Consider the following 24,324-nt stretch of genomic DNA (forward strand, 5'->3'; position numbering starts at 1 on the left):
AAAAACAATTCCATATATTAAAGAAAGTGTTTTCAAACCCGCGTAACATGAATACATTTTTTTATAGTTTCAGATTCAATAACACATTACTTATCCAACAGGAAAGTGTGGGCGGGGCAGCCTCCATCCATCTCAAGCGAATCTAACGGCGCACCCGTAATGTGACAGAGAGAAATATCTACGGCCCTCAGCTGGTGTCTGCTACCCGTCTGGTAAAAATCCGAGTATGGAAATTAAGCGTCTGGAGAGAGTTTGATTTGAAAAATGTATGAGAGGGATTAAACAAAAAATGCCCTGCTAAAAAGTTCCCAGGCTCAGATAAAACCAAAACATGTAATATTGGTATATAATATAAACAATCATGGTCCAAGTATTAAACCCTGGGGTATGCCACAAACTAAAGTACCGTATTTTCCGGACTATAAGGCACACTTAAAATCCTTTTTTTTTTCTTCCTCAAAACTTGACGGTGCGCCTTATAACCCGGTGCGCCTGATGCACGGAATAATTCTGGTTTTGCTTACCGACCTCTAAGCAGTTTTATTTGGTACATGGTGTAATGATTAGTGTGACCAGTAGATGGCAGTCAAACATAATATATACGTGGTAAGAGGTATGATGGCAATATGACTCAAGTAAACAACACCAACATTTTATATGTTCCATTGAAAATATAGAACATTACACACGGCGCTCGAAAATCGATCAAAATGTTTTAGTACGACTTTGGTACGTGTCAGGTTTAAACATCGATGACATCTATTAAAACAGACAAGAAGCAAAGAATCAAACAGAGACAGACTTCAATTTGACTCAGTGAGGAGAAACGTGTACATCTGTACCCTTGCACAGTGTCATTACGCTCTAACGAAAAAAGGTTCATGCCTCCTCCTTTATTTGGATATTCCCTGTTTACAAACCATGTTTCCATATGAGTTGGGAAATTGTGTTAGATGTAAATATAAACGGAATACAATGATTTGCAAATCCTTTTCAACCCATATTCAATTGAATGCACTACAAAGACAACATATTTGATGTTCAAACTCATAAACTTTATTTAATTTTTTGCAAATAATATTTTACTTAGAATTTCATGGCTGCAACACGTGCCAAAGTAGTTCGGAAAGGGCATGTTCACCACTGTGTTACATGGCCTTTCTTTTAACAACACTCAGTAAACGTTTGGGAACTGAGGAGACACATTTTTTAAGCTTCTCAGGTGGAATTATTTCCCATTCTTGCTTGATGTACAGCATAAGTTTTTCAACAGTCCGGGGGTCTCCGTTGTATTTTAGGCTTCATAATGCGCCACACATTTTCAATGGGAGACAGGTCTGGACTACAGGCAGGCCAGTCTAGTACCCGCACTCTTTTACTATGAAGCCACGTTGATGTAACATGTGGCTTGGCATTGTCTCGCTGAAATAAGCAGGGGTGCTCACATGTACAACTTTCTCCGACGCTGCCAAAGAAAGACGTGTGCTATGCCACTCCTTCTTTGTCTCATTTTGTTCACCACACCTTTTATGCTGTGCGTGAATGCACAAAGGTGAGCTTTGTTGATGTTATTGACATGTTGGAGTGCTAATCAGGCATATTAGGTCAGCGCATGACTGCAAGCTAATCGTTGCTAACATGCTATTTAGACTAGCTGTATGGACATATTGCATCATATTTAGTATTTGATTTATTAGACGAAAACAGCCTGCCATTTCCTTTAATTTGGATACACACATCTATACCTTTGGCCATTCTTAACCAGTAATTTCCAGGAGTTATGTCACCTTCTGAGAAGCCTCTAGTTTACTAATGTTTTCCAATGTTGTAAAAATGTGTAGAATAAATATTACATTTCGCCATTTCTGTCAACGAAGATGTGCGTCAGCCGGCGACACACAGCCATTTTGATAGTAGGCTAAGATAGACCCTTACATAATGTGTTGTCTATAAGGCGTTTAATTTTTTGTGGCTCCAGACAGATTTGTTTTTTTTTAATTTTTGGTCCAATATGGGTCTTTCAACATTTTGGGTTGCCGACTCCTGCTATAAAACAACAAAAAACGGAATGCTGGAAAACAGCAAAGACTCACGGGTGAAAAGCGTCGATATTTAGTATACACGTCTACTGCATGGCCGAGACCCAACTTAAATAGTCCTAATTGATAGCACAAAACAGATGCGGGGAACAGCGCTCAAAGTCAGGCGTAAGAGGTGCAGCAGGGAACAACACAACAGGAAGTGGAACCAAAATAAGAGCGCTAACCCGGAACTAAGACACTAAACACAGAAAAACGGCAACAAACTAAAAAAAAACGGCGTGACCTGATGTGACAGATCATGACAGGTACGGCAAAAAGAAGCATGTTCCCCGAGGTCCCCACCAAGGGGGCCCACCCCATTATTTGAGAGGGCCTGGATTAGGGTTAGAAGATAAATTTTTGCCAGCGAATCATGTCAGTATTGTTTTATTCATCATGTCACGTCTCCGTGCACCTGACTAATGATTGCATAGTTGCATTCAGGGAGTTTGATTACACGTGTATTTTGTCACGCGGGCATGCGGCACAGCCTATTTACAACTGTTAATTGTTGTAATTGATTGGGTAAAAAATAAAGAATAATACATAAAGCTGTTGGTGCAGCTTTGCCTGCTTTGTGATTACATTTATTGCTCTCCACTTGATTGATTAACTGGTGGCTCGTTTGATTGAAATCAGCTGCTGTCTGATTGGAAGACCCGTCATTTTAATCAAGATGATTCTTTATCCACACCGACGGCTGGATGCCTTCTGATGAAAATTACTGGCTCATGGGTGGCAATTATCCGTCTCGATATTAACCAGACTTATTCTTGTCACAGTACCTTGGGGATTTGGAGAAAATGGAGAACACTCGCAACATTTCATTTTTGATTCTCGTGCCATATTTTAATTACAAATGTAATCTGCTTTGCTGCAATATTATGATTTTTTTCTTCTCAAAACTCGACAGTGCGCCTTATGTACACCTAATGTACGGAACAATTCTGGTTTTGCTTACCGACCCCGAAGCTTTTTTATTTGGTACATGGTGTAATGATAAGTGTGACCAGTAGATGGCAGTCAAACATAAGATATACGTGGTAAGAGGTATGACGGCAATATGACTCAGGTAAACAACACCAATATTTTATATGTTCCATTGAAAATATAGAACATTACACATGGCGCTCAAAAATCTATCAAAGGTTTTAGTATGACGTTGGCAAGCGTGATGGATTGTTGGCGCATTAAACATACGAGTAGTATTGTTGTGTGTTTAAGGTAAGACATATTATCTGGCGTTTTGTTTCACAATATTATGCCTAACCAACTTTTCTTACTTTCTGGTACCTGCTGATCTGTATTTGGGATCTGCATAAACCCTGAACAAATGCAAGCGTCCGCCTTTGTAGTCCGTACCGACAACGTAGTCGATAAGCTTCTTCTTTTTCTCTATCTTCTTGTTATGAGACATTCATCCTCCGCTATTGCCATTTCTAATATCAAGTAGTGTAACGTTCTTACTTATATCTGTCAGTAAACTCGCCACGAAAGTGCTAAAACATACCCGTGTAGTGAGTTTACATTATTCACCCAAGGAACTTTAGTTATTAGAGAGTTCCGGTCGGACGGTTTTTCACAGGATACATTTCCGGCATTGTTGTTGCACTAGTGAGCCACGGATGAGGAGATGCTGCTCCGTTAATGATTGAAGTAAAGTCTGAATGTCATTAAAACAGTTACCGTATTTTTCGGACTATAAGTCGCAGTTTTTTTCATAGTACTCCAGGGCGACTTATATATGTTTTTTTCCTTCTTTATTATGCATTTTCGGCAGGTGCAACTTATACTTCGAAAAATACGGTAGCTCCGTCTTTTGACACTTCTTCCACTCCCGTCCTTGCACGCTACACTGCTACAACAAAGAAGACGCTGCCGAAGGTGAGCTACGTAAATAAAACTGCCCACAAAACGGCGCATCCAGAAGCGACTGTCAGAAAGCGGCTTGAAGATGATCCATAAAACATAATCCATGCAACATTTTGACCAAAGAACCACCATTACATGTTATGTAGACCACAAGGAAGGGTTTCCAATTTAGAAAAAAAAATAAATAATATGACTCCTTTAATGCGCCCTATAATCCAGTGCGTCCTATGGTCCGGAAAATACGGTATATATACACAGTAGACTTTGCATGCAGTTGCAATTCCAAGACGTTAGATTGCAGTAGTGTATAGACTACGATGTGATGCCCCAAGCAGGAAGTAGTCTTTGCCATTAAGTTGAATGTGCCTGTTTTTGCTTTGGTTGAGTCTTAGAAAGTGTTTATACTGTAAGGGCCTGATCTACTGAAGGTTTGCGTGTGTATTTATCACAAAAAGCTGATCCATTAAGCCCCTGCACACAGGATTGCGTCTCTTAAAATAGCAAATTAGAGAGCACAATCGTTTTAGCGTGTCTCTCCTAATGAATATGCAGAATACATGCTGATTAGTAGAACGCCTTGAAGATGATCTGTAAAACATAATCTATGCAACATTGTGACCAAAGAACCACCATTACATGTTATGTAGACCAGTGGTCCCCAACCTTTTTGTAACTGCGGACCGGTCAACGCTTGAAATTGTGTCCCACAGACCGTATCATGTGTGCTTACGGGCTGTATCCCTGCAGACTGTATTGATCTCTATTGATATATAATGTAGGAACCAAAATATTCATAACAGAAAGAAACAACCCTTTTGTGCGAATGAGTCTGAATGAGTGTAAATGGGGGAGGGAGGTTTTTTGGGTTGGTGCAATAATTGTAAGTGTGTCTTGTGTTTTTTATGTTGATTTAATACATATTTGCCAACCCTCCCGGATTTTCCGGGAGACTCCCGAAATTCAGCGCCTCTCCCGAAAACCTCTTTTAAACAGGACAATACTGCCATCTACTGTACATGCATATGTGACCCACCCATAATGTGTCACATTTTTGTGTTGATTTATTTATTTTATTTTGTGGTTTGAATTAGTTTTTGGAGCTGTCATTACACATTTATCAGTATTCACATTGGTCAGTAGGGGGCAGTAGGGCGTTTCTTCCCAATTGAATGCTATCACCTGCAGACCGGAAGTGTCTTGTCATTCTGATGAGCGCGACCAGTCTGTGAACAATTGAAACGTCCTGTGTGCTTTTTCCTCCTGTATAACAGGTTAGTTTTGGTGAATCAACTCACTGAATAATATCAATGTGATCTTTATAAGTTTAAGTACACATTCTGATGGTGGAGCCTAACTCTAAAGTGTTTGTGAGTTGTAGTTTGTATTTGTGAATGAATCCAGTGCACAGCTGCAGTAATCAATACAAAAAGGCGACGTGAGTGCCAAATTAGAGCTCCCGTTTTCTTATTGATTTTATAATGTATATTTGTATAATGTGTGTGTTCTGAAATAGTGACAGAGAATAGAACAAGGATGGACAATTCAACCCTTAACTCAACAATGAGTAGATGAGTGTTATGTGTGTGTATATGTGTAAATAAATGAACACTGAAATTCAAGTATTTATTTTATTTATATATATATATATATATATATATATATATATATATATATATATATATATATATATATATATATATATATATATATATATATATATAATAAAATATATATATATATAGCTAGAATTCACTGAAAGTCAAGTATTTCTTATAAACATATATCTTAACCACGCCCCCAACCACGCCCCCGCCCCACCCCCAACCACGCCCCCGCCCCACCCCCAACTACGCCCCCCCTCCCCCCATCTCCCGAAATCGGAGGTCTCAAGGTTGGCAAGTATGATTTAATAAAAAAAAAATTAATAAATAAATTACAAAAAAAAAAAAAAAATCATTATATCTTTTGCTGTCAGGTACCAATCGATCCACGGACCGGTACCGGGCCGCGGCCCGGTGGTTGGGGACCACTGATGTAGACCACAAGGAAGTGTTTTCCATTTAGAAAAAAAAAAATAATAATATGACTTCTTTAGCGCGCCCTATAATCGGGTGCGCCTTATATATGAAAAAAGATGGAAAATAAACCATTCTTCGGCAGTGCACCTCATAATCCGGTGCGCCCTATGGTCCGGAAATTACGGTATGGAATGAATTAAATAAATCAATAGTACTGAAATTATCCGGTTTAAAAAACTGTTCAAACTCAACGTGTCTACATAGAATCCTGATAAACATATCGAACCTTATCGAAAATGAGATAATCCTACTCATCCCATTATGTGAATCACAACAACTTTATTGGTTATTTGTCGATGCATTTGCTGAATTTGTTTGTGCTACAAAACTGAACACACATTCCTATGTAGTAGGATTACATGATATCTGCTTCTTCCTACTCCTTTTCGGACATGTTGCAATGAAAATCTGGAAATCCGACTATGCACACATGTTTGAAATACCACATTTTTTGGAGTATAAGTCGCACCTGCCGAAAATGCATAATAAAGAAGGAAAAAAACATATATAAGTCGCACAAACTATAAAAAAAACCTGACTTATAGTCCGAAAAATACAGTAAATAAAAATACATAATAACTGCTCAGTAAGCTCTGAATGCACATGGTTTGTATGTAAAGCCCCGAGACCGTTAGTGCTGTTCCTTTGCTAATTTGTGTGGTCGGGCTGATAAATGGCACTCATCTCATCTGCAAGGATCTGTGAAAACGTATGAGCTACTTTTCTTTGTGTGAGCCAAATTCATTTCGGTCTGACATTGGCAAGTCCTGTAAGGATGGTAATTGGATTTCTCAAATAAGTGAAACTCTGCTTTCTCTCGGCGCCCCACAATAGTAATTGAGGTTAAATGAAATGGTCAGCCGTGCACCAAACCTCGGCGGATGTTCTGTGGCAAGTGTGTGCTGAAAAATGAAAATTTCTAATCCGAGCTGGGAGTGTTCATAGATGCTACGATTACTATAAGAAAAAAGGGAATATCATTAGATCGCAAAGATGGAAGTGACGCTGTTATTTTGTAGGTCACCGACTGTTAATGACAAATTATTTTATTGTTAATGAGTCTGTAACCTTGAGTTTTGCGATTACACTTATGTTAGTCTTTCAACTCAATCATTCTTCAAACTGAAAAAAAGACTAAGAACTTGGCCAATCAGTTGGCCAAGTTGGTCCACAAACAGAAATTGTGGAACCAGGTAATTCTTCATTGAACGATGAATTTTGTTTATAATTTGTCTATAAAATTGTTACAATTACACCTCTGCATAACATTGCACCCTTATTAACGTGAATTAAAAACACCGGTCTTTCATTGTCTCCCATTGTAGTCACAGTGAAGCTAAGCGCAACATAAGCTTCATATCTAGCACTGTAACGCAATGGTCACATGACCAATTGTTGGTGTCGTCCCAAAATACAGAAAGCCAAGGAGGCAGTGAGCAGGTAAAAAGTATCTAATGTAGACAAAAACAAAAGGCAAAGGCACTAAAGCATAGGGAATGCTATGCAAAACGAAACGAAACTGGACAGGCAAAACAACAACAAAAACAGAATGCTGGAGAACAGCAAAAACTCACGGGTGAAAAATGTGATTTTACACTTATCTTAATCTTTCAACTCAATCATTCTTCAAACGGAAAACAATTACTAAAAACTCGGCCATCAGTGGTGCTAAAAACATGAAGCAACTAAATCTAATAGACAATCCTTGTCCACAAACAGTAATTGTGAAATCGGACAATACTTCATTGAAGGGGACCTATGATGAATTAATTTTTTTCTGACTTATAAATGTTGTTATACTATTGGATATTCCCGCTAAACGATGCCAAAGGGTTAAATTATAAGGTTGATACATTTTGGCGTGAGCTTGCACGCACTTTTGGATGCCTCAACATGCCTCATACATGGCAACTGACGTTGTGGTCAAAAGTTGGAATTGCAACAATTTATTATATTCTACACTCTACAGCCATCTGGCGGCTAAAGTGGATAGTGCACGCCCCAAATTCGTCACGTTTCATGTGTCAGGCAAACTGCGACCATATGAATTTCTTTCCTACTCTATCGGTTTAGGGCAGTGCTTTTCAATTATTTTCTGTTATGCCCACCCCCCCCCCCCCAAGAAGAAGACAATATATTGCGCCCCATTCATTCTGTATCGCGACTATAAATAGTATAATTTTTCTAAAAAATTGTTACAAGTACACCTCTGCATAACATTGCACCCTTATTAACGTGAATTAAAAACACCGGTCTTTCATCGTCTCCAATTGTAGTCACAGTAAAGCTAAGCGCAACATAAGCTTCATATCTAGCACTGTGACGCAATGGTCACATGACCAATTGTTAGTGTCGTCCCAAAATACAGAAAGCCAATGAGGCAGTGAGAAGGTAAAAAGTATTTCATGTAGACAAAAACAAAAGACAAGAGCCGCTAAGGCAAAGGCACTAAAGCATAGGGAATGCTATGCAAAACGAAACGAAACTGGACAGGCTATAAAACAACAAAAACGGAATGCTGGAGAACAGCAAAGACTCACGGGTGAAAAGTGTGAATTTACACTTATGTTAATCTATCAACTCAGTCATTCTTCAAACTGAAAAACAATTACTAATATCTTTGTTGTAGCGGTGTAGCATGCAAAGACGGGTGTGGAAGAAGTGTCAAAAGATGGAGCTAACTGTTTTAATGACATTCAGACTTTACTGAAATCAATAACGGAGCAGCATCTCCTCATCCGTAAACAACAACAAATGTGTCCCGTGAAAAACCGTCCGACCGGAACGCTCTAATAACCACGGCGCGTCATGGACTACAAAGGCGGACGCGGCACAATTTTCCATGATTTATGCAGACCCCAAATACAGATCAGCAGGTAGCAGAAAGTAGGAAAAGTTGGTTTTGCATAATATTGTAAACAAAACGCCAGATAATGTGCCTTACCTTAAACACACAATAATAATACTCGTATGTTTAATGCGCCGACAATCCATCAAGCGGCGCGGCTTCTTATAGCTTACCAAAGTCGAACTAAAACATTTTGATAGATTTTTGAGCGCAGTGTGTAATGTTCTATATTTTCAATGGAACATATACAATGTTGGTGTTGTTTACTTGAGTCATATTGCCATCATATTGCAGTCTACACGTAATTCTTATGTTTGACTGCCATCTACCGGTCACACTTATCATTACACCATGTACCAAATAAAACTGCTTCGAGGTCGGTAAGCAAAACCAGAATTATTCCGTACATCAGGCGCACCGGGTTATAAGGCGCACTGTTGAGTTTAGGAAAAAAAAACGGATTTTAAGTGCGCCTTTTAGTCTGGAAAATACCAGATATTAAAAATCATGTATTCATGTATTTCTTTTTGAAATGAACTATGGTTGGACATTCTTTTAACTGTTATATTAGCGAACCAAAAAAGTACAGAACCTCGCCTTCATTACATTCTTTATTGTACCTTATTATTTATGTATATCAATATATATTTTCTCTGTCATTTCGAAACCATTTGCAGTCTTATCTTCTTCTGTGTTTGAAACCGAGCAATTTTACATTTTTTAAATCAACTTACCAAACGTCCTCTGCGTCCACATCGCACTCGGCCCCAAACTGGCAAATGTCACACGTGGATGTTTCCTTTGGACTTGCCTCAGCGGAACCCTCTCCTCCTGAAAGTAAGAAATAAATAAGAGTATATGTTACAATTGTCAGTGTATCCACAGAAACTGAATGATTCAAGAGTCAAACAACATTTCCTACCAAATGTTTGAGAAAAATGCAGTCCAAACACAAACAAATACTGTACTGTATATTAAGCCGGCCCACTTCAGCTAAGTTGTGTTGCCCGCCTCCAGCCTGATCACCTTCAGTGTTCTTTTCATTTCCTGTTCCTCCCGGTACAAATTAGATCCTACCCTTTGTAACATCATCTTTTGTTTGCATATTGCACGTTGTACTTTAATTATCCTGGGAATATATACCCTTTGACAGGTTGCTCTGCCTGCTTCCTCTGCATCCTGGGGTCCCATCTCATTGTATGTCCCTCTCCGTTCATTGCCGTCTTCGCAAACACGAATCTTCAATAAAAGTTCAACGTAATGTTAAATGTTCATGCATCTATTTTGTCATTTATATGTAGGAATGGGTACCGAATGTTGCTACCTTTATATGCCGTAACCTCACATCCGGTTGCAGACTAAACACCGAATCAAACACTTGGTGAGGAAACAATCACTCAATGCCAAGAAAGCAAGTATGCTTGATATAAAACGCCCAAACGTGGAAAAAAAAAGCTCCACTTTTCCAAAGTGCTCTAGCTTGATGCTAATTTACATTGGATTTGCCATATAGATGCTACTGACTAGCACTAGTGATTTTACATGCTGATTTAAACGCCTCCAAATTTGGTAATGAAAATATATATATTTTTTAATAATTTAAGATAGAAATTATATAAATATTTTGTAGGATTGGTCAAAATCCTGTGCTTTTTGGGGTAGGGGTTACAAAAAACCCGAGTTACAAATTCATAAATTCACAAGCAAATGTAGTGTTCATGAAAAAAATACACGTTTAAACGTAGCAAGTTTTGCCGCAACTTTTTGAAAATGCTATATATATATATATATATATATATATATATATATATATATATATATATATATACATATATGTGTGTGCGTGTATGTATCTCTTGTGACTGCCATCTCCTGGTCACACTTATCATTACACCATGTACCAAATACAATTGCTTCGAGGTCGGTAAGCACGACCCGAATAAATTAGGCGCACCGGGCTATGAGGCGCAATGTCGTAAGGGCGCCTTGTACAGCACCTAATTACTCTGTATTTCTCTCTAGATCTTAATAAAAAGTAGAAATGTCCGATTATATCGGACTGCCGATATTATCGGCCGATAAATGCTTTAAAATGTAATATCGGAAATTATCGGTATCGTTTTCAAAAAGTAAAATGTATGACTTTTGAAAACGCCGCTGTACGGAGTGGTACACGGACATAGGGAGAAGTACAGAGCAGTTGCGTCTCCCAGTCTTACTTCCCAACCCTCCCGTTTTTCCCGGGAGACTCCCGAATTTCAGTGTCACTCCCGAAAATCTCCTGGGGCAACCATTCTCCCGATTTCCACCCAGACAACAATATTGGAGGCGTGGCTTAAACTGTGCGTGCCGGCCCAGTCACATAATATCTACGGCTTTTCACACACACAATTGAATGCCATACATACTTGGTCAACAGCCATACAGGTCACACTGAGGGTGGCCGTATAAACAACTTTAACACTGTTACAAATATGCGCCACACTGTGAACCCACGCCAAACAAGAACGACAAACACATTTCGGGAGAACATCCGCACCGTAACACAACATGTTGTGTTACAGAACAAATACCCAGAACCCCTTGCAGCACTAACTCTTCCGGGACTCTACAATACACACCCCCCTTGCCCCCAACCCCGCCCACCTCAACCTCCTCATGCTCTCTCAGAGAGAACATGTCCCAAATTCCAAGCTGCTGTTTTGAGGCATGTTAAAAAAAATAATGCACTTCGTGACTTCAATAATAAATATGGCAGTGCCATGTTGGCATTTTTTGGAAAACATTGTTACATTGTTTATTGCATCACAACAAAATTAGGCATAATAATGTGTTAATTCCACGACTGTATATATCGGTATTGGTTGATATCGGAATCGGTAATTAAGAGTTGGACAATATCGGGATATCGGATATCGGCAAAAAAGCCATTATCGGACATCTCTAATAAAAAGTAAACTGATTCATTCAGCCATGAAAAATGTGTACTATCCAGCATAATTGTTCTCCTTGCATACCCATCAAAAAGTTAGGGATCAAATACATCTCCTTCCAGCATTTTCTCTGAGCCGTTTCCCCGCCCCTACTTTACGCAAGTCTCCTTGCCGGACTCTCCTATCACTCTCAAATCCCCGCTGATCTTTTTGGACTCCCTCTTTTTATTCCATCCTGCTGATTTTCTCACACTGAGTGGCGGTGTGGGTACTGGCATCAGGCTTACAGTGGCTTAGGGACTCTGCCAGTGCATATCACGCCTGTGAGGCAGGGCGAGGAAAAAAAAAAAAAAAAGAAAAAAAAAAGGCAATTTGGATGATCTCAATTTTCATTCTTCTACCGAAGAGGGCTCTGCCAGTCTCTGTGCGCTCTCCTCGCGGCCCTCTCCTCAGACACGTTCTATTTATAAGCACAAAGGGGCCCATGAGGACAACTGCAAAAAAAAAAAGACGGTGAAGAGGTGGAACTTGGCATGTCATGTATTTAATCTCGCACACACGCATGCACTCATGCACAGACACCCACATCGCCCGCCGTCGCCGCCGTGCATTGCTCCCTTGTGTCGCCGCTTTCATTTTCCCTTTTGAAAACTTCTTATTTCTTGTGATCCCCCGTGACATCCGCGGAATGAACGATGAAGAAATCTGGTGAAGAGGTGTGACCTGATTTTATGCCAACAGCTTAAATTGGTTTTGACTTGCAATCCAAAGGTCAAAGTCTGCTTCATTTCTTTTACTTTGTGTCTGCCATGAATCCCAGTCTGGATTGTTCCCCTTTTATTCATAGCCGTGCCAATATTATGACCAACATTAAAATACAGTAGCGCAGTAGGCCTTGGTATTCATTAAAAACAAAGTGTATTTAATATTTTTGGCCAACGCTTGAACAGTAACGCTGTGTTTGAATATAGGAAAATAAAACACCTTACTTTTATTAATGAGATTCTTTGGCGTGACACTAGATGCTGCTCACTGCTCCCCTCACCTCCCAGCAGGTGGAACAAGGGGACGGGTCAAATGCAGAGGGTAATTTCACCACACCTAGTGAGTGTGTGACTATCGGTGGTACTTTAACTTTAACCATTTATCAAGGTTATTTTTGAAAAATAACCTTATATCAGGCACGTGCACACATAGGGCCCTATGGGTGCTTGAGCCCCTGCCCTTTTTTGCCTCGTCTTAAAAAGTGCCCTCTGCCTGTGTGTGTTTTTTTCTTTCTTTCTGTAAACAACAGTAATAAATTCCTGTCAGGGATGTAAAAAAACAAAAACAAAAAAAAACAGCGGTACAAAAACTCCACGTTTTCTTGTAATACCGGGTTGTTTAAGCCTGCCGCTTCCGCCAGAAAGAGAGAGAGAGGGCGAGTGAGTGAGTAAGTAAGAGGAGAGAGAGCCAACTGCGCCCCTGAGGAGACGTGACAGTGGAGCAACTTGAACCTGTGAGTTATGGTCTAGTCGCCGTCCACTAATTCAGCATCTAATATGGGTAATATTTCAGAAAATATTATTCTATTATTCAGTGTGTCAGCTTCTGTTTTTGCCGGACGTTGGAGCACGGCGCATCAATTGAGCACGGCACATCAACTCCGCACAGAGCAGAGCGGATCGTGCGGGACAGGAAGTAGTGTACAAAATACAAAATAAAACACCGGGTTAATTTTCAAAATAAAATGCACTGTGTCTAATAATAAACCAGTGTTTTGTTGCTTTTCATGTCTTCCAAGACTATGATAATGTGAATTAACTCATTATGACAATAATTTGTTGACACAAAAGAAATGGCAATCACTTTTACCTACAAAGGACACACAGCTAAGTAGTTAGCTTCCTATTAGCAAAGTTAATTTTACATTAATTTCCATATTGTGTAAAGGACCAAAAAAAAAATGTCCTGCCCTTTTCTGACTTTGAGCCCCTGCCCCTCTATAATCATGTGCACGTCCCTGCCTTATATATATGTATATATATATATATATATATATATATATATATATATATATATATATATATATATATATATATATATATATATATATATATATATATATATATATATATATATATATATATACACACACACAAGGTTATTTTTCAAAAATTATATATATATATATATATATATATATATATATATATATATATATATATATATATATATATATATATATATATATATATACACTTTAACTTTAACCATTTTTCAAGGTTATTTTTGAAAAATAACCTTGTATAACCTTATGTGTGTATATATATATATATATATATATATATATATATATATGTATGTGTGGGAAAAAAATCACAAGACTATTTCATCTCTACAGGCCTGTTTCATGAGGGGGGGTACCCTCAATCATCAGGAGATTTTAATGGGAGCATTCACATACCATGGTTTATATAGGGCACAGAGTGGGTGGGTACAGGCTGGCCTAGGGGCGTGGTGATTGGCTCATGTGTTACCTAGGAGGTGTTTCCGTCTATGGCGGCATGTTGTTACAATTTCGCTGCGCTTGTTGAGGGATGACAGGTCTGGACGGTAAATAATAAACAGTTTCTCTTTCAAGCATAGGTTGCATCTTTTATTACCACTATTGTAAGGTGTGCTGGATGCAAGAATTTGCCATGTTATTGAATATTCAACATTATTGTCTTTGAGGTCCCAAATGTGTTTGCTGAGTTCTGTGGTATTTCGCAGGTTTTTGTTCCTGAAAGAAGCCTTGTGATTGTTCCATCTGGTTTTGAATTCTCCCTCGGTTAATCCTACATATGTGTCGGATGTGTTAATGTCCTTGCGTATTACCTTAGATTGGTAGACAACTGATGCTTGTAAGCACCCCCCGTTGAGAGGGCAATCAGGTTTCTTTCGACAGTTACAGTCTTTGTTGGTTTTGGAGTCGCTCTGTCTGGGGGCCGACGGCTCATTTGCAATTGTTTTGTTTGTGGTTTGAGATGATTTGTCGTATATTGTTCATGCAGCTGTAGCTCAATTTAATGTTGTTCTTGTTGAATACTTTTCTTAGGGTGTTGTCTTTGGGAAAGTGTTTGTCAATCAGATTGAGGAATTTGTGTCCAATGTTAGTTGAGACGTTTTTGCTGTATGGGGGGTTGTACCAGATGATGTCGTTTCGTTTTCTGTTCTTTTTTGGCTGGTTTCCTGGCGTGGGTTCATAGGTGAGGGTGAAATTGTATCCGCTTTCATCAAGGGCTTTTTGGTACGGGGGGGGTTGCTTGGTCAAATTCAGCTTTGCTAGATGACAGCATCGATAGCCTTTTATTGATTCCGGTAGGTATTATATATATATATATATATATATATATATATATATATATATATATGAAAGCTGATCTGTCCAGTTTTGGAGTTGATGTCAGCAGGCCAGGGAAGCTAGGGTCGATATTCTTCTCTTGATCATCTTCGGTGGCATATGGACGGTGTGAGCCAAGACATCCAGGGGGTTTAGCTCGCTCGTCTGCGGGAACAAACTGCCGCCATTGCTTGCCGTGCTCCCGAGGTCCTTTGTCCCTGAATTGCTCACACACTCCGGCAGATTCAATGGGGGTCTGGCGGCAGATTTCTTTGACTTTATCGTTGGAAATGCATCTACTTTGAGTGTCGCAGGATATCCACACATTCTTGCCATCTCTGTCGTAGCATAGCTTTCGTCGGTAAAGTGTGCGGAACAAACGTGCAATTTCTTGCCACTTTCGCATCTTTGGGCCACTGGTGCAACTTGAATCCGTCCCTGTTCGTGTTGTTACACCCTCCGACAACACACCGACGAGGCATGTTGTCTCCAAGGTACGGAAAACAGTCGAAAAAACGGAAAATAACAGAGCTGATTTGACTTGGTGAGAAAATGGCGGATTGCTTCCCGATGTGACGAGAGCGAATAATAGAAAAGGCGTTTAATTTGCCAAAATTCACCCATTTATAGTTTGGAAATTGGTTAAAAAAATATATGGTCTTTTTTCTGCAACATCAAGGTATATATTGATGCTTACATAGGTCTGGTGATAATGTTCCCCTTTAACAAAAAAAAAAAAATTCATCAACGTGCACAAAAGTACCGAAAATTGGTACTTCTGAATAAAAGTAAACGGTACTATATTATGATACCTTTACAGATTAGTACAACAATGGCAGAATGACTCCCAAAAGAAAACGCTCTGATATATCCACAAATGACTAATATTGTTCAAGGTAGAATTTCAATGCTTAAAGTTCTGCAGGATTGCCTTTTGTGGTCTCATTCTCAAGGTCACTTCCTCCAAACATCGTTTCTGATGTCAACAGAGTAAAGCAGAGAAGCAAAGTGCTGTTAAAAATAGCAATGCACTTCCTGAGACCTTAATTGGCCGTTAAGTGCAACAACAGTTTTCTTGTAGACTAATGTGGCATTTGAACATTCATTCCCACATTGTTGTTGTCAAATGTGCACCACCTTTGCCCGCCGAACTGGAGCTTCCTTGAAATGAGAACATACAATCATCGAAAACTCTACAAACACAGGGGAGAACAAACTTTTAGACTTGGTGGCCGCATTGGACTAAAATAAATGTGCCTGGGGGCCGAAAGCATATAGAGTAACAATACATATAGCCATACTTGCCTACCTTGAGACCTCCGATTTCGGGAGGTGGGGGTGGGGCGTGGTCGGGGTTAAGAGGGGAGGAGTATATTTACAGTTAGAATTCACCAAGTCAAGTATTTCATATATACATACATATATATATATATATATATATATATATATATATATATATATATATATATATTTATTTTATTATATATATATATATACATATATATATATATATTTATTTTATTATATATATATATATATATATATATAAAAATACTCGAATTTCAGTGTTCATTTATTTACACATATACACACACATAACACTCATCTACTCATTGTTGAGTTAAGGGTTGAATTGTCCATCCTTGTTCTTGTCAAGACGTGGACTATGGTGTGTTTGTTTTCCCGAGATGCAAGTAAAGCTGGACTGGTCATGGCGTGAAGGTGAATACATATTTATTTATAACACTCAAAGGAACAAAAAGCGCGCTCAAGGCGGATGTACCAACCTGACTAACGAAACAAAAAGACTTGCACGGGGGCAAAAAACTGTGAACAATCAAACAAAAACACTAACTGTGGCATTAATAGAAAACAACTTACTTGGACATGGCATGAAGTGCGCAGAGGTAGACAGAGTGTGACAGGGGTATGAATACGGGGATGTTGTCAGAACGAAAAACTGAAAAGAATGAACTTAAATACTATGGACATGATTAGTGAAAGCAGGTGCGTGACTCAAAACGTGAAACAGGTGCGTGACGTGACAGGTGAAAACTAATGGTTGCTATGGTGACAAAACAAAAGTGCACAAAAAGTCCAAAAACCAAAACGAACATGACCAAAACAAAAACATGATCACACAGACATGACAGTTCTATTCTCTGTCACTATTTTTCTAACCATGCTGAACACCCTCTCTGATGATGCATTCTGCTTCGTCTCCTTGTTGTGTGCGCAGTTGTGCACTGCACTCTCTAAAAGCCCTAGATGTTTTTGTCACATATGCATGTACAGTAGATGGCAGTATTGTCCTGTTTAAGAGTGTCACAACATTGCTGTTTATGTCAGACGAACTGCTTTACGGTAGACGAAAACGTGACTGCTGTTGTTGTGTGTTGTTACCGTGCTGGGAGGACGTTAATGAAACTGCCTAACAATAAACCCACATAAGAAACCAAGAACTCGCCCTCGATCATTCTACAGTTATAACGTGATAGGGCAGGCATGCTGTTTATATTGTGGGAAAGCGGACGTGAAAACAGGCTGTCGACACGTCACTCAGGTCCGCATGGAGCTGGAGGGGGCGTGGCCTCCAGCTCCGCCTGAATTTCGGGAGATTTTCGGGAGAAAATTTGTCCCGGGAGGTTTTCGGGAGAGGCACTGAATTTCGGGAGTCTCCCGGAAAATCCGGGAGGGTTGCCAAGTATGCATATAGCCAGAGGTGGGACCAAGTCATTGTTTTGCAAGTCACAAGTAAGTCTCAAGTCTTTGCCCTCAAGTCCGAGTCAAGTCCCGAGTCAAGACAGGCAAGCCCCGAGTCAAGTCCAAAGTCAAGACTGGAAAGTCTCAAGTCAAGTCCTAAGTCCTGCATTTTGAGTTTCGAGTCCTTTCAAGTCCTTTTAACCACAGACTAATATATTAACACAGATTGTGTATGCTTTTCAAATGCTGTATTTATTTATTAAAACAAGTGCATTTTAAATTGCAGGAAAGAAAATTGTGCTGGCATTGCACTTTATAATAGCACTATTAACCAGTCATTTTAAACATTAACTCATTCCTTTACAGAACAAACACATTGAAAAATAAAGTGCGAATGTACTTATTTGTACAAAAGTGTTAACATTGAAAAAACATGACATATACGTGAACATAACAAAAAAGTTGTACTTTTTATATGTCAGGGCCCTATGCTGCATTGCATTTGCAAAAGACCAAATTAGCCAAGAGTCTGTCAGTCATTTGTGCACGATGGGGGCGTAGTATGATGCCACCATGGCTGAAAACTCGCTCCACTGGAGCACTGGAGGCAGGCACTGCCAAGACTCTCATGGCCACTCGGAACAGTGAAGGAAGAGTCTTCATGTTCAATGCCCAGAACAAAAGGGGGAGAGAGTTTTTTTTGGGTTGGTGCACTACTTGTAAGTGTATCTTGTGTTTTTTATGTTGATTTAATTAAAAAAAAAAAAGAAAAAAAAAAAAAAATATTTCTTGTGCGGCCCGATACCAATCGAACCACGGACCAGTACCAGGCCGCAGCCCGGTGGTTGGGGACCACTGAGGTAAACAACCAACAGTATGTCAGAAAGCTAGCTAAAACGGTACACATATTCATAATATAGTATACATTTTAACTGACCTTTATTTTACTATTTTTGTCTTTTTTTAGGTGGCTAAAATATGCGGTGCTGCTGACCGCCGTCTAACGTTACGTGTGATATATTGACTAACGTAACCCTGCTTGAAAAAAATCACTGAACAAAAAGTATGAATAAGGTAGTGAACTGCAACAGATTCCCGTGTTTGCAATAACGTTATAACGTTAGCAGTGAGTTTACAGCCTCACTGATTTAACTACACAGCAAATAAAAGTCACGTTACTTAGCCAATAAACGTTATCTTACATTCAAAACTTACCGTTCTTTGTGCAACTTCAAATGCCGGACGAAGTTGGAAGTTGTTGCCTCTCCATCAGTAATTTTCGAACCGCATGTGTTGCATACTGCAAACCGTTTTGTGTTGACCACCTCGTAATTTTTATACCCAAACAAAATTATTTTAGGTATCATTTTTTGTTCACTGGCGTGTGGTTTGGACATGTCTTCTTCGTTGGTTGTCCTGCAATTTGATTGGATGAATGCTGTGTGATGAAAACAAAGTAGATCTAATTTGATTGGCTGTTGTACTGAGACCACACCAGCTGACACACGCAACGCTGATAGACAAGTACACAATGAAAAATACGGAGCGCTCCCGAATAACTTTTTCATCTTTGGGTTTTGGGGAAAGTAGCAAGTCATGTCAAGTCATGTCAATTCAAAAGGCTCAAGTCCAAGTGAAGTCACAAGTCATTGATGTTAAAGTCTAAGTCGAGTTGCAAGTCTTTTTACATTTTGTCAAGTCGAGTCTAAAGTCATCAAATTCATGACTCGAGTCTGACTCGAGTCCAAGTCATGTGACTCGAGTCCACACCTCTGCATATAGCCTATACATACCGGTATATACAAAATCCAAAACCAGTGAAGTTGGTACGTTGTGTAATTCGTAAATAAAACCAGAATACAATGATTTGCAAATCCTTTTCATCTTATATTCAATTGAATAGACTGCAAAGACAAAATATTTAATGTTTGAACTGAGAAACACCATTTTTTTATTGCAAATAATCATTAAGTTAGAATTGAATGGCAGCAACACATCGCAGAAAAGTTGGCACAGGGGCATTTTTACCACTGTGTTACATGGCCTTTCCTTTTAACAACACTCAGTAAACGTTTGGGAACTGAGGAGACCAATTTTTTAAGCTTTTCAGATGGAATTCTTTCCCGTTTTATTTTCCTACATTCAAAATTTTTATAACATTACATTGACCAACATATTAAATATGTTAAATAAAACCTCTGCCTTGTTTTTAATGTATACTCGGGCCTACTACGCTACTGTATTTGTATAGCCGATCAATATGGCGGTACTCTGGGAAGCACTAAAATATTGTGAAATACACTTAAAAATCCAACTACATTTTAACCTCTCAAGGCCCAAGCTGTTTGTTTACATGTTTTTTTTTCATTTCTCTTTGCTATCTGGGCTTATTGGACCCTAATTAGAATAAAAACTAAAAATCATCTTTTGATATGATGTACTTAGTCCATAAGTACACAAACGTGTACTTCATGTGTAGTGACATGCTAATTTGTATTTTTACACTTTTTTCCCCCCTAATTCCATTGTATATTATACTCTTCTGACACCACCAGATGGCAGTATAAGTGTCCACATAAGTGGCCATAAGACCCCAATTCCGTAGTGTACACAATTTTGGAAATAAGAGCTAAAAGGTGCTGTCCACGCATGTGGCCACTAAGATCTTTAAAAGGTAATACAAAAAAGTACGAATGTAAATTAAAAAGTTCACACTTCATGTGTATGAAAGAGAATCATTACAGGTATCCCAGACTTGTCAGAACTTTTTATAAACTTTAGCCAGCTCCTTGATGTTTTTAAAAACCCTGCGGCCCGCCACTTCGGGAACCTCTGCAGTGCTTTTATAACTACCCTTTGTACAACCACTCTTCCTGTGTATCCATTCAGCAGGAACAATTACCTTTGGGCGAAACGGCAGACCATTGTTTCCCACTCCCCAAATCCCTGATAGAGTCTCATCTCCCTCGTCTCTGTCTACTAAACCCTCCGAAATCAGACGACACGCCGGGTAATGACCGAAATGATTAGTCCTTATGGTGCGCACAGACAAGCTCTACATCATCTAGTATCGATTCAAGTCTGGACGAGTCCCAGCTTCATCTCCTTGAAATCCCTTTGTTTTCCTCCAAACCGAAACAACATGTAAAGGTGTGAAAGGAGAGAAAGATTCGATCAAGTTTCTCGAAGAGACAGGAGGAGGAGATTAGTGTGACACAACACGGTATTAGAGGAGATGAGCAGGATAAGCATTCAAACGACAGATGAGCAGAAAATGGTGATCAAACACGGAGGTGCTGGAGGGCAACCTGCAGTGGTTAAAGAGCGTCTCTAATCCCCTGACTGCGGTCTTGGCTTAGGTCACGCTGGGAACCAGAAGCGTGGAGGTACAGATGCTCATTGTGCATTAAGGAAGACCCCAACACCGTTATTTCCACATGAAGCTAGAACCTCTGAGACCTGTGAAACGAACCGAGGACAATTCCTGTGCATACCAGTGACGTGCGGTGAGGTTGATGGCTGGTGAGGCACTGACTTCATCACAGTCAGATTTACAAACATATGAACCCTAAAGAGTATCTTATTCACCATTTGATTGGCAGCAGTTAACGGGTTATGCTTAAAAGCTCATACCAGCATTCTTCCCTGCTTGGCACTCAGCATCAAGGGTTGGAATTGGGGGTTAAATCACCAAAAATGATTGCCCACTGCTCCCCTCACCTCCCAGGGGGTGATCAAGGGGATGGGTCAAATGCAGAGGACAAATTTCACCACACCTAGTGTGTGTGTGACAATCATCGGTACTTTAACTTAACTTTAACTTTACACATACAAACTGTAGCACACAAAAAAGCACATTTAATTAAAAAAAACGTTATTATGGTCTTACCTTTACTTATAAGTGCGGGAACAGTGGTGTTCGTGTTGGAGGAGTTGTGAATGAATGAAATATGAAATCCGTGCTGCAGTCTGCAGGTGTACCTAATGTTGTGTCCCTGCAGTCGTTCACGGCTCCTCCGGCGCGAGCATTGTTGTTTTTGCACTTTTTGGCTTCTTGTTAAGTTTTTTTGGGTGGATTCGGTCTTGCACGTGGAGGGTTTGGGTGTGGCTTTGGTTGGTGTGGCGCTCTCGTCGGGGGGTGCATTAACCGGCACCAGGAGGCGGGATTACTGCGAGCCTCACACAGTGCGTCTTCGCAGCAGTTTTATGATCGCTCAGCACAATAAATACGTTGCACACATACAGTTGTTGACAAAATACACTGTACATTATATACCTCAGCTAACTAAGCTATGGAAATGTATAATATAGTTCATATAGCAATACGGTCTCACTGCACAGCAGGCCAGCAGTTAGCCGAGTCCGGAATCCATGTTGAGGCACTGAGTGACGTGCCTCAACTGGCTGCTGTTCACCGCACCGTCTCTTCTCAGTATTTGAACGGCAAATGTGAAAATTCAGCGATTTAGAATAAAAATAATCTAAAACTGGTGAAGTTAAATGGAAAATAACTTTATAGTATAATCACTGGATACATATAACAATTTAATTAATTTTTTTTCTTTTTACATTTTTTTTCTTTCCATGATGGCAGGTGAGGCCCGGCAACCCGAAACGTTGAAAGAACCATATTGGACCAAAAATACAAAAAACAAATCTCTCTGGAGCCGCATAAAATGAAAAGCCGTAATATAAGTGGATTATAGGGCGCACAAAAGGAATCATAGTAGCATTATTTTTTTTCTAAATGGAAAACATTTCCTTGTGGTCTACATAACATGTAATGGTGGTTCTTTGGTCAAAATGTTGCATAGAAAACATCAATCAGTCAATCAATGTTTATTTATATAGCCCTAAATCACAAGTGTCTCAAAGGGCTGCACAAGCCACAACGACATCCTCGGTACAGAGCCCACATAAGGGCAAGGAAAAACTCACCCCAGTGGGACGTCGATGTGAATGACTATGAGAAACCTTGGAGAGGACTGCATATGTGGGTAACCCCCCACCCCTCTAGGGGAGACCGAATGCAATGGATGTCGAGTGGGTCTGATATAATATTGTGAGAGTCCAGTCCATACAAACATCCGACCGGAACTCTAATAATTAAAGTTCCTTGGGTGAATAATGTAAATTCACTATACCGGTATGTTTTAGCGCTTTCATGGCGAGTTTACTGACAGATATAAGTAAGAACTTTACGCTACTTTATATTACAAAATGGCAACAGCGGAGGATGAATGTCCCGTAACAAGAAGATAGAGAAAAAGAAGAAGCTTATCGACTACTGTGTCGACACAGACTACAAAGGCGGACTCGCGCCATTTTCCAGGATTTATGCAGATCCCAAATCGAATCAGCAGGTACCAGAAGGTAAGAAAAGTTGCTTTTGCATAATATTGCGAAACAAAACGCCAGATAAAATGTCACCATAATAATACTCGTATGTTGAAGCACATCAAACGGTGCAGCCTACAATTATCTCTTATGTTTGACTGCCATCTACTGGTCACACTTATCATTACACTATGTACCAAATAAAATTGCTTCAAAGTGGATAAGTTCAACCAAACTTATTCCTTACATTAGGCGCACCGGGTTATAAGGCGCACTGTCGAGTTTTGAGGGGGAAAAAAAAGATTTTAAGTGCACCTTATTGTCCGGAAAATGCGGTACTTGTTTTGATCATATTAAATCAAAACTTGCATTGAATTACCGGAACTCTAATAACTAAAGTTCCTTGGGTGAATAATGTAAACTCACTACACCGGTATGTTTTAGCGCTTTCATGGCGGGTTTACTGACAGATATAAGTAAGAACTTTACACTACTTTATATTAGAAATGGCAACAGCGGAGGATGAATGTCCCGTAACAAGAAGATAGAGAAAAAGAAGAAGCTTATCGACTACTGTGTCGACACAGACTACAAAGGCGGACTCGCGCCATTTTCCAGGATTTATGCAGATCCCAAATCGAATCAGCAGGTACCAGAAGGTAAGAAAAGTTGCTTTTGCATAATATTGCGAAACAAAACAACAGATAAAATGTCACCATAATAATACTCGTATGTTGAAGCACATCAAACGGTGCAGCCTACACTTATCTCTTATGTTTGACTGCCATCTACTGGTCACACCTATCATTACACTATGTACCAAATAAAATTGCTTCAAAGTGGGTAAGTTCAACCAAACTTATTCCTTACACTAGGCGCACCGGGTTATAAGGCGCACTGTCGAGTTTTGAGGGGGAAAAAAAGGATTTTAAGTGCACCTTATTGTCCGGAAAATACGGTACTTGTTTTGATCATATTAAATCAAAACTTACAATGAATTATCGTAACTCTACTAACTAAAGTTCCTTGGGTGAATAATGTAAACTCACTACACCGGTATGTTTTAGCGCTTTCATGGCAAGTTTACTGACAGATATAACAAGAACTT

The 24,324-nt window shown here is 39.5% G+C and overlaps 1 protein-coding gene across 2 annotated transcripts in view; it reads right to left on the reverse strand.

Annotated features, from left to right (window-relative positions):
• Positions 1-24,324, reverse strand: part of LOC133574376 (tomoregulin-2-like) — a 381,317-nt gene that overhangs the window by 61,148 nt on the left and 295,845 nt on the right. For both annotated transcript variants that reach the window (XM_061926544.2, XM_061926545.2), the window contains exon 5: positions 9,614-9,710. In XM_061926544.2, the coding sequence (XP_061782528.1) occupies positions 9,614-9,710 (97 nt within the window). The remainder of the gene's footprint in view (positions 1-9,613; positions 9,711-24,324) is intronic.

Source organism: Nerophis lumbriciformis, linkage group LG31 (assembly GCF_033978685.3).
Source record: "Nerophis lumbriciformis linkage group LG31, RoL_Nlum_v2.1, whole genome shotgun sequence".
Classification (NCBI taxonomy): Eukaryota; Metazoa; Chordata; class Actinopteri; order Syngnathiformes; family Syngnathidae; genus Nerophis; species Nerophis lumbriciformis.